The following is a 13,018-nucleotide window of genomic DNA, read 5'->3' as shown; positions in this document are numbered from 1 at the left end:
GGAGGAGATTGAGATGCTTTGAGATTTAGCCCCTAAAAAAGCCACTATTGGAGGGGAAAGAGTCTGAAAGTGAGCAAAGAAAATGAGCTGGGGTCAGGGAAACTGACTTTGCCAACAACCTCAGGATTAAGAAAACTCAAAGCAGATAAATCATCAGGGAAAAAAATAATAGTAAGAGAAAATAGAGCCCATAGATGTAACAAATGAGTTCATGTATTGATGAATAAATACTACAACTTAACACTGGAAGACCTCGAAGAATTTGAGAACAGAGAACTATGACTGCTATTCTTTTTTTTAAATTAAAGCTTTTCATTTTCAAAATCTATACATGGATAATTTTCAAGGTTCACCCTCAACAAAACCTTGTGTTCTCATTGTTTTCCCTCCCTTTCTCCCCTCCCCTCCCCAGATGTCAAGTGATCCAGTACAGATATAACATGCTATTCTCGGGCGATTTAAGAGAGAAACGAGAACTGTGACGGCAGAATTTATGGTCCATACAGAGGGGGAAAAAAAAAAAAAAAGGACAGAATAGAAAAACACCAAAGAAACAAAAGAAAGAGCAGTAGTTTGAAAATTGAAACAGAGAAATGAAAGACATTCTTAAAAAGAAGCAAAGAATTTAGTGGTAAATTAAAATATACTCACAATTAAAAAAATAGTTTATTTTTTCAAAAACATGTAAAGATAGTCTTCAACATTTATTTTTGTGAAACTTTGTGTTCCAGTTTTTTCTCCTCCTGTCTCTTACTCCCCCCCCCCCCAAGATAGTGAGCAATCTGATAGAGGTTAAATAGGTGTAATTCTTTTAAACAAATGTCCGCGTTTGTCAGGTTGTATAAGAAAAATCAGATCAAAAAAGGAAAAACAGAACTATGAGAGGGGGAAATGTACTGATCTGGAAGAAGAAGATACAGCAAGGACCAGTCCCAGGGCGGGGCCCAGAGTAAGCACCGCTGCTCGGACTGCGCATCCCCGGCGAGAAAGGGCGTCCGGGGCGGGCCTTCCCGGCGCCTCCTCCGAGCCCTCGCACTCCTCGCATCCGCTTCGATTACACCACCCCCCTCCTCCCCGCCTCCCCTCTCCCCATGGATCGTGCCGTTCCCCCAATGCCGGACTCGGACTTTGCCATTCTCTGCCATCAGTAGTGGGACACAGCGTGTGACGGCTGCCCTGGGCCCAGGCCCGGAACAGGCTCCGCTGCAAAGGATTCGCAGAGCGCGTCCCGGCGTACCAATTCTCCATCGAGCGACCGCCGCTTCCGGGGCTTCGCCAAGCGAGAGAGCCCGCTGTGCTTCTACCGCCTCTCCAGCAGGGGGCGAGGCGGAGCCCCAGGGCTTTGGTTTGTTTTTCTGTGATTAGTGACGCAATGTGATTGTGTGTGATTGTGAAGGCGCAACGGGTGCTTGCTTGGGCGCCGCCTCTGGGATACTTTATCTGCTGGGGGACAGCCGTCACACAGCCGTCACACACACACACACACACACACACACACATACACACAGCCGTCACACACAGGCACACACACACATCCGTCATACATACTCATACACACAGCCATCACACACACACATATAGCCGTCACACACACGCACACACAGCCATCACACACATGCACACATACAGCCGTCATATACACACACACCCGTCACACACAAATACAGCCATCACACACATGCACACATACAGCCGTCACACACACGCACACATACACACAGCCGTCACACACACGCACACATACACACAGCCGTCACACACGCACACAGCCGTCACACACGCACACAGCCGTCACACACGCACACATCCGTCATACATACTCATACACACAGCCGTCACACACACACATATATAGCCGTCACACACACGCACACACAGCCATCACACACACGCACACACAGCCATCACACACACGCACACACAGCCATCACACACACGCACACACAGCCGTCACACACACGCACACACACAGCCGTCACACACACGCACACATACACACACGCACACAGCCGTCACACACACACACACACATACACACAGCCGTCACACACACGCACACAGCCGTCACACACACGCACACACACACATCCGTCATACATACTCATACACACAGCCGTCACACACACACATATAGCCGTCACACACACGCACACACAGCCGTCACACACACGCACACACACATACACACAGCCGTCACACACACGCACACAGCCGTCACACACACACACACACACACACACATCCGTCATACATACTCATACACACAGCCGTCACACACACATATAGCCGTCACACACACGCACACACAGCCGTCACACACACGCACACACAGCCGTCACACACACGCACACACACAGCCGTCACACACACGCACACACACAGCCGTCACACACACGCACACACACAGCCGTCACACACACACACACACACACACAGCCGTCACACACACGCACACAGCCGTCACACACACACACACACACACATATAGCCGTCACACACACGCACACACACAGCCGTCACACACACGCACACACACAGCCGTCACACACGCGCACACAGCCGTCACACACACACGCGCACACACAGCCGTCACACACACGCGCACACACAGCCGTCACACACACGCGCACACCCAGCCGTCACACACACGCGCACACACAGCCGTCACACACGCGCACACACAGCCGTCACACGCGCACACACAGCCGTCACACACGCGCACACACAGCCGTCACACACGCGCACACACAGCCGTCACACACACGCGCACACACAGCCGTCACACACACGCGCACACACAGCCGTCACACACACGCGCACACACAGCCGTCACACACACACGCGCACACACAGCCGTCACACACACACGCGCACACACAGCCGTCACACACACACGCGCACACACAGCCGTCACACACACGCGCACACACAGCCGTCACACACACGCGCACACACAGCCGTCACACACACGCACACATACACACAGCCGTCACACACACGCACACAGCCATCACACACACACACACACACACATACACACAGCCGTCACACACACGCACACACACACATCCGTCATACATACTCATACACACAGCCGTCACACACACACACACATAGCCGTCACACACACGCACACACAGCCGTCACACACACAGCCGTCACACACACGCACACATACACACAGCCGTCACACACACGCACACAGCCGTCATACATACTCGCACACACAGCCGTCACACACACGCACACACAGCCGTCACACACACGCACACACAGCCGTCACACACACGCACACACAGCCGTCACACACACGCACACATACACACAGCCGTCACACACACGCACACAGCCGTCACACACACGCACACATACACACAGCCGTCACACACACGCACACAGCCGTCACACACACGCACACACACATACACACAGCCGTCACACACACGCACACATACACACACGCACACAGCCGTCACACACACACACACACACATACACACAGCCGTCACACACACGCACACACACACATCCGTCATACATACTCATACACACAGCCGTCACACACACACATATAGCCGTCACACACACACATATAGCCGTCACACACACGCACACACAGCCGTCACACACACGCACACACACAGCCGTCACACACACGCACACACACATACACACAGCCGTCACACACACACATACACACAGCCGTCACACACACGCACACACACACACACACAGCCGTCACACACACGCACACAGCCGTCACACACACGCGCACACACAGCCGTCACACACACGCGCACACACAGCCGTCACACACGCGCACACACAGCCGTCACACACACACGCGCACACACAGCCGTCACACACACGCGCACACACAGCCGTCACACACACGCGCACACACAGCCGTCACACACACACGCGCACACACAGCCGTCACACACACACGCGCACACACAGCCGTCACACACACGCGCACACACAGCCGTCACACACACGCGCACACACAGCCGTCACACACACACGCGCACACACAGCCGTCACACACACACGCGCACACACAGCCGTCACACACACGCGCACACACAGCCGTCACACACACGCGCACACACAGCCGTCACACACACGCGCACACACAGCCGTCACACACACGCGCACACACAGCCGTCACACACACGCGCACACACAGCCGTCACACACACACGCGCACACACAGCCGTCACACACACACGCGCACACACAGCCGTCACACACACGCGCACACACAGCCGTCACACACACGCGCACACACAGCCGTCACACACACGCGCACACACAGCCGTCACACACACGCGCACACACAGCCGTCACACACACGCACACATACACACAGCCGTCACACACACGCACACAGCCGTCACACACACGCACACACACACACACAGCCGTCACACACACGCACACACACACATCCGTCATACATACTCACACACACACAGCCGTCACGCACACGCACACACAGCCGTCACGCACACGCACACACAGCCGTCACACACACGCACACACAGCCGTCACACACACGCACACACAGCCGTCACACACACGCACACACAGCCGTCACACACACGCACACACAGCCGTCACACACACAGCCGTCGCACACACGCGCACACACAGCCGTCGCACACACGCGCACACACAGCCGTCACACACGCGCACACACAGCCGTCACACACACGCGCACACACAGCCGTCACACACACGCGCACACACAGCCGTCACACACACGCGCACAGCCGTCACACACACGCACACAGCCGTCACACACACACACACACATACACACAGCCGTCACACACACGCACACACACACATCCGTCATACATACTCATACACACAGCCGTCACACACACGCACATATAGCCGTCACACACACGCACACACAGCCGTCACACACACGCACACACAGCCGTCACACACACGCACACACAGCCGTCACACACACGCACACACAGCCGTCACACACACGCACACACAGCCGTCACACACACAGCCGTCACACACACGCACACATACACACAGCCGTCGCACACACGCACACACACACAGCCGTCGCACACACGCACACACACACATTCGTCATACATACTCATACACACAGCCGTCACACACACACATATAGCCGTCACACACACGCACATATAGCCGTCACACACACGCACACACAGCCGTCACACACACACACACACACACACATACACACCCCCATCATACACGCACACACACAGCCGTCACACACACGCACACATACACACAGCCGTCACACACACGCACACAGCCGTCACACACACACACACACACATACACACAGCCATCACACACACGCACACACACACACATCCGTCATACATACTCATACACACAGCCGTCACACACACACATATAGCCGTCACACACACGCACATATAGCCGTCACACACACGCACACACAGCCGTCACACACACACACACACACACACATACACACCCCCATCATACACGCACACATACAGCCGTCACACACATGCACACACAGCCGTCACACACACATAACACACCCATCATACACACACAGCCGTCACACACACACACACACACATCCGTCACACACCCATCATACACACAGCCGTCACGCGCGCGCACAGCCGTCACACACCCATCATACACACAGCCGTCACGCGCGCGCACAGCCGTCACACACCCATCATACACACAGCCGTCACGCGCGAGCACAGCCGTCACACACCCATCATACACACAGCCGTCACGCGCGCGCACAGCCGTCACACACCCATCATACACACAGCCGTCACGCGCGCGCACAGCCGTCACACACCCATCATACACACAGCCGTCACGCGCGCGCACAGCCGTCACACACCCATCATACACACAGCCGTCACGCGCGCGCACAGCCGTCACACACCCATCATACACACAGCCGTCACGCGCGCGCACAGCCGTCACACACCCATCATACACACAGCCGTCACGCGCGCGCACAGCCGTCATACACACACGCGCACAGCCGTCACACAGCCGTCATACACACAGCCGTCACGCGCGCGCACAGCCGTCACGCGCAGCCATTACGCGCGCGCGTACGCGCAGCCGTCACAGGCGCAGCCGTCGCACATGCACACGCGCACACACAGCCGTCACGCACACGCGCACACACAGCCGTCACACGTGCGCACAGCTGTCACACACGCGCACATACACACACCCTGAGTCCCCCTTCCCCAAAGCCCCGCCCACAAGTCCCACCCTCTGTCACCAGGGCCCCCCAGAACCTTCCTGAGAAGCAGCAGCTGCATAAGAGGCTTCTGGGACTGGGTGCCGCCTTGCCAGGACAAGCGAGGGGTCCTCCCCAGGGAGACCATGGCCCAGGAATTCCCCCAGCCCTTCTCCCAGGACCCCTCAGAGAGACTCCACCTGCATGTTTGGGAGAGAGTGCTACAGGATGGCGCAGCCCTGAGTCTACTGAGCAGGCGTTTCTGCCTCAGTTTCTCCAGAGGGCCTCCTCGTGGTGGGGGAGGAGCAGAAGTCTCCTCTACTTTGCCTCTAGGGAGACATTTGGACTCCTTGTGAAGCCGAGTGGGCGCCGTTGGGCACATATGCTTCCGAAGCTAGAAAGTTTTGGGGAGACTCCAGCTTTGTCCTTGAAAGAACTGCCCTCCTCCCCAAGTGGTGCAGGAAGAAGTCACCAGCCCATAAGACCTAGTTCTTAAGATCCTATTAAATGGCATTTTAAAGCACTGAATCAGATGCCCCCAGTAAGTAAACAAAGGTATTAAAACCAGCCTGGAAGGTTGGCAAAGGTTTAGGGTTAGAGCCATTGACCCTTACTGCCCCTCTAAGGCAGCTGCTGTGCTTATGCCCATCTTACAGATGGGGAGATTGAGGTCCATAATGGCTAAATGACTAGCAAATCAGGCAGGATTTGAATCCCCAGTTCTGCAATGAGAGTGCCCCAGTCTAACAGAGCGGCCACAGTCGACAAGACTCGAGTAGGACAAATTAAGACCACTTTTTTTTTTTTTTGACCATATCTAATTTTAATGCATTATTTTTAATTGTTTTACATTTTATTAAAAAAAAAATAGAAAACAGAAATACAGAAAAAACAAAACTGAACAGGACCATTGTCATGTGCCCAGCAGAACATCAAGAAGGATTCAAAATACATAACAATTCACCAGTTACAGAAAAAACATAAAGTAGTAGGGGTCAGCTAGGTGGCCCAGTGGATAGAGCACCAGTCCTGAAGTCGAGGACCTCAGTTCAAATCTGATCTGACAATTAACATTTCCTAGCTGTGACCCTGGACAAATCACTTTACCCCAATTGCCTGGGGGTTGGGGGAGTTACTGAAGGGAGGGCTCAAGTGGGGGGACTGCCAAGCAGGCTTCAGGAAGGTCACCCGCTTGGCTGGATGGAGGGGTTCTAGAGTGGGGAAGGGGCCTGAGGTCGTAGCCATGTCGAAGAAGAGAGGGGACAGACAAGGGCGTGGGGCTGATCACAAAGAGTTGAGAACATTGTTACTGGGAGCCCGGGTGACTAGGAGGATGAGGCATCTTCAACAATAAAAAGGGCCTGAGAGAGGGTGGGGTTTAGTGGAAAAGACAGGAAATTCCTGTTGGACACAGCACCTTTAAGATGTCTGAGGAATATCCTGTGGAGAGATCAAATGTAAGTAGCTGGAGGGGCAGGATTGGAAGCTGGGGAGATGTTAGGGCTAGGGGAAAAAACCTACATAGAGCCCTCAAGTTTGTCATACCAGGTGGATTTGGAAATTAGGGGAAGAACACCAGAATAGGTTCGTAATACAGAAATGAATGAGCCTAACTATACAATGTTTGATAAACCTGGACTGAGGACTCACTATGTGAAAAAACTGCTGGGAAAAATCAGTCTGGCAGAAGCGCAAATTTAGACCATAAACTACCAGAATCTCGAAAGGGATACAATTTCAATATTAAAAGTCAAATCGGAAGCAATTTTGAGAAATGAAAGAATTTTTGTATGGGAGAAAAGCACTTACCCAGACAAAGAATTGAGAGTATCATAGTGGATAAAATGAACAATATCGATTATACGAAATTAAAAGGCTTTTATATATTCAGATTAAGTAGGAAAAGAGTGTTAGCAGGCTTCTCTGATGAAGGTCTGATATTAAACTGATACACACAAGGAACCCATTAACATACATAAAAACAAAAAGCTGCTCTTCAATATATATAAATGTTGAAAGAATTATTTTCAAGGAAGGAGATAAAAGCTTTCAACAACCATATGATAAAATGCTCCAATTCAAGCAAAAAAATGTAAATTAAATAAAATCCAGCACCTCAGACTGTTCAGCTTGGCAAAGATGACAACAATTTCTAAATAACAATAGTCAAGAGAAGAGACACTCTACTGCAACTCTTTTGGAGCCATGAGTTGGTCCAGCTTTTGGAGGTATCTATTACTCAAAGTCATCCAACTGTACTTCCTGACCCAGCCATGCCATGATTAGGGATATACCTCAAAAGGATCAAATAAACAAGGAAAAGGCCCAAAGGCTAAAAAATAGTTGTAGCAACTTTTAAAATCGGGTATGGATTCAGAGAAACATGAAGGAATCCGTATGAACCGATGACAATGTGTCCATTGACAGCCCAGTAAAAGAAAATTTATGAAAAGATTAAGAACCCAAATTACTGCTGTCACCCAACATGATTCCAGATGACCAGTGGTGGTGAATCTTGCTATCCATCTCTTGGTATACTGGTGACAGATGAGAACGTGAAGCACACATTTATCAGAGATAGAAAGTGCGTGCATTTAATGTGCTGGATCAAACTTCTGTTACACAGGGGGGCTTTAACTTATTGGTTTAGAGTTGCTGAATACCAAAGAAAAAGAAAAGCATCCAAAAAACACTTAACAAAATAACACCGAGTGGTTTATTTCTGCAGAAAGCCCTCCCACGTGGATCGAAAAAGTTTAAAATTGGGACACATTTTCTTATTTTGATTGAGAGAATCCTTCAGTTTGATGCAACTGGGCCTTTTCTATTCGTGAGTTTTCAGGTGTCGAGTGAGGTGGGAGTTCCGGCGGAAGGCCCTCCCACATTCTGAGCACTCAAAAGGCTTCTCCCCACTGTGAATTCTCTGGTGGACGGTGAGGGATTTGTTCTCAAAGAACCCCTTCCCACATTCTTTGCATTTGTGGAGTTTCTGCGCTTTGTGGACTCTCTGATGTCGGGCCAGTTGTTTGTTCTTGCGGAAGGCCCGGCTACATTCGTTACACTGAAAAAGCTTCACGGCCGTGTGGAATTTCTTGTGCTGAGTGAGCCCCGAGCTGGAGTAGAAGTCCTTCCCACACTCTTGACACTTGTAGTTCTTCTCCTCGGTGTGAGTCTTCACGTGCTGGGCCAGGTCTGAGACCCGGCAGAAGGCCTTCTCGCAGTGAGTGCAGGAGTAATGCCGGTCTATGCAGTGACTCGGGGGCTGCTGGGTAAGGCGCCTGCAGAAGAATTTCTTGCCCTCACTAGACTGCTCCCCATCGCGCGCTTTCTGGGCTCGGGCCACCTCTTTGCTCTGGCACACGCCGGTCCCGCTCTGTGTCACGGAAGGATTTCCACTCTCATTACAAAGAGGGGATTTCCCTTCAGTTCTGTGATAGAAAAAAATAGTTAAGTTGGGGCGTCAGACAGTTTCCACCTTTACTATATTCAGGAGGTTTCTCTAAGGTACAGATTCTGTTTTTCATGAAGATCTTGATTATCACATGATTTTTTTCATTCATCCAGTCTTTTTATTTTTTCTTTTCCCGAGGCAAATGGGGTTAAGTGACTTGCCCAGGTTCACGCAGCGAGGAAGTGTTAAATGTCTGAGACCAGATTTGAACTCGGGTCCTCTTGAATTCAGGGCTGGTGCTCTATCCACTGCGCCACCCGACTGCCCCCTTCCAGCCTTCTTTTGAACAGTTTAGACTATATTTACCCAGTCCTGAATAGAATCTGATATTCTCTCTGGGATGATCCTGCGTGAAAAGACTTTCTCTACAATTCTTGCTAGCACATTAACCTGAGAATGAAGTCTCTGCCATATTTATTCCACTCCTGGCCTTTCTGTTCACCCAAAGTCCCCCCCCTATACAATGTTTACTTACTCAGGATGTTTCTCCTCATTTTCCTGCACCTTCCCCGCCTTGGAACCACTTTCCCTAGCCTCTGCCACCCCAGAGACACAGGGGCTCTCCTTTGGGAGTTCATCCTGGGCAGAGATATCCGTGAAAAAGTTCAGCTTTGGGGGGAACATCTGGCTTATATGATTCATCTCCCAACCTGAAAGAACAATTTTAAAGACTACGTTTCCTCTTCCCTGTTAAATACCAGACCAGAAGCAGGAAAAATAATGTGTAAACTCCAAAAGAGTAAAGCAAGTATTAATAACATGCTGTTTCCATAAAAAATAATCTAAAAATGAGGGTGAACCAAAATCCAATGGGCGCCCTGTGAAATCTCGGTGCTAGAGAGGAGCCTGACCGGCCTCCGCCTTTTGTCGGTTTGGGAGCTCAGACTGAGAGAGAAGGACTAACTTGCTTAATTAAGATCACGCAATTAAATCAGCAGAGCCAGAACTCCAGGGGTCAATTAGGTAAAGGCTGGGGCCGGCTCCCTATGTGTCCCCTCTGCTGCTGAAGGGACAGCAGACAATTAGGGAGGGTGGTCCCGAGACGGTCTTAAATTGGGCCTGGAGGGGGACTGAACTGTCCTTCACACTCTGAGTCAGGCCCTGCGCGAGTGCTAGAGGACACCAAGAAAGTCACGCTGGTCCCCACTCGGCTCCGTGTATCATTAATATGACGTAATAAATGTATCAGGAACAACGGTGGGGCTGAGGAAACAGCCACGGGCAGAATGCCAGGCCTTTCTTGGGGAGACTCCTCTCACCACGTGGGTGGTTCCTGGCTGGAGGGTCTTGGAGACACTCGTCCTGCATCTCTTACAAATGGCAGAGCCAGGATCAGCCCCGTCCCCGGCCTGGAGGCTGCAGGACTCTTCCGGTACCCGGTACCCATCGACCAGGCACCTCCTCACGGCTGGGGCGGTTTTTGCCTCTCTTTGCACCCTCAGTGCTGAGCGCGGCCTTGCATTTGCCACGCAGTAGGCGTTTAATAAATGCTGACTGACCAACTCTTAGTCGGCCCGGCTCTCTGTACTCTAACGTTCTAGTTCCAACACATGGGGAAAGTTAACTCGGGGGCAGGGCCCAGTGGAAGCTCCCGAGAGCAGGGACGGACTCACGGCTTTGCATCTCCAGGGCCCGGCACACAGTAGGCCTTTTAACAAACGCTTCTGCATGGAATGAGAGAAAGATGGCGTCCATAGCCTTGCTTTGCAAGCCCAGGGAGGATGGGAAGAGTTCCGGGCCCCTTCTTTGCACCCATCCCACTGCCCACCCTCTCACCCGGCCCGGGCTTCTTGCTCTGACCCACTCCTGATCCAGAAGCTTCAGTGGCTCCCTCCTGCCTCTTCTGGTGGCCTTCGAGGCCTTCACAACATCTCCTTGCTGACCCCTTCCCTCATACACTCTATTCTCCAGCTCTCCCGGCTGCTTCCATGGGCTACACCATATAAGCATTAATTAGACGCCACCATGTGGTCCTAGGCCCAGAAGACGGAAAGACCGCTCCCACCTCCCCAGCCCCACCACAGAAATTAAGTACAAGGTAAGTTTGTAGGGTAAGGCCGGAGGGGGCAAAGGAGCCAAATCTTCTCCCTTCAAGAGCGCTCCTGACCCCCACCCCCTGGCAGTGCCTAGCACACAGTAGGCAATTACTCAGTGCTTGCTGATTGGCTGATTAAATGGTCCTTGTTTGAACACAAAGAATAAAGAAAACTAAGGCAGAAGGGAAGGGTTTGGGAGGGGCGCCAGCTCTGCCATGGGAGGCTCCGGCGGTCACCAGTGAGCAGAGACAGGGCCCCAGGCGCTGACCCTCCCAAGCCGGACCCTCGCTCTCTAGCTCACCCAGAAGCCGGGGTCCCACCTGGGGGAGGCTCGGACACACTGCTCGGGGTAACAGCCGGAATGTTTCTCAAAGGTTCACAAGCGAGGCCCGGACTGCAGAGGCGCAGGAGGAGGGGCACCCGCCTGCGGACAGATGCAACTCCCGGCTCTGGAGGGTGGGAGCTCCGGTGGGGGAACCAGAGCCCGCTGGCCAGTGCGAGGCACGGAGGGGGAGGGTGCCCCCATCACGGCGCTCGCGGGAATCTGCGGTGGGGGGCGCTGGTCGCACCATCCACCCAGGAGAGCCAAGTGGATGAGCAGTGCCAGTGTGAGCCTAAGCGGGGCTGACCCCCCAGGGAATAACCGAAAGGGCTTGAGGGGGGCAGAGTGGAGGCAACTGGAGGACCGCACGGCAGGCCAGCTTGGGGGGCTCGCCCGCCGGACGCAGGTCAGGGTGCAGGCAGCAGCTGGAGCTGGCCGCGAGGGCCCCGTCCGTGCCCCAGGCCAGGGGGACCCCAGTGCCCCTCTCTGAGGCGGCCGCGGAAGGAAAGGGAGGAGGCTTTCCGCCAGCCCTGGCTCAGAGTGCAAGGACCAAGGCCCCTGGAAGACCGCCCCCATGGAGACCCCCGGGCCCTCGGGAGGGCGCGCTCAAGGGAGGCAGGAGAGACAGGCTGAGGTGAGGGGCCGGAGCCCGGCTGGGGGGCGGGATGGGAGGTACTGGGGGTCAGGATGGGGGGGGGCTTGCATTGGGGTCGGGATGGGGGGCTGGCACGGGGGACGGGATGGGGACTGGCACGGGGACAGGAGGGGGGGCTGGCACGGGTGAGCTGGCACAGGGGTCAGGATGGGAGAGGGGCTGGCATGAGGGTCGGGATGGTCAGAGCTTGGCCTGGGGGTCGGGATGGGGGGCTGGCACGGTTAAGGATGGGGGGCTGGCACGGGGACGGTATGGGAGAGGGGCTGGCAATGGGGGTCGGGATGGGGGGGCTTGCACGGGG

The 13,018-nt window shown here is 53.5% G+C and overlaps 1 protein-coding gene across 1 annotated transcript; it reads right to left on the bottom strand.

Annotated features, from left to right (window-relative positions):
- Nucleotides 1-7,048: 7,048 nt before the first annotated feature.
- Nucleotides 7,049-11,595, bottom strand: LOC141551235 (uncharacterized). The gene is made up of 4 exons (XM_074282674.1): nucleotides 11,481-11,595; nucleotides 11,318-11,368; nucleotides 10,180-10,354; nucleotides 7,049-9,681 (listed from the first exon to the last, which is right to left on the bottom strand). The coding sequence occupies exons 2-4, from the start codon at nucleotides 11,325-11,327 to the stop codon at nucleotides 9,078-9,080; spliced, it is 789 nt and encodes a 262-aa protein (XP_074138775.1). The 5' UTR covers nucleotides 11,328-11,368; nucleotides 11,481-11,595; the 3' UTR covers nucleotides 7,049-9,077.
- Nucleotides 11,596-13,018: the final 1,423 nt, after the last annotated feature.

The sequence above is a fragment of the Sminthopsis crassicaudata genome, chromosome 1, assembly GCF_048593235.1.
Source record: "Sminthopsis crassicaudata isolate SCR6 chromosome 1, ASM4859323v1, whole genome shotgun sequence".
Lineage (NCBI taxonomy): Eukaryota > Metazoa > Chordata > Mammalia > Dasyuromorphia > Dasyuridae > Sminthopsis > Sminthopsis crassicaudata.
This window is presented reverse-complemented; position numbering and strand designations above follow the sequence as displayed.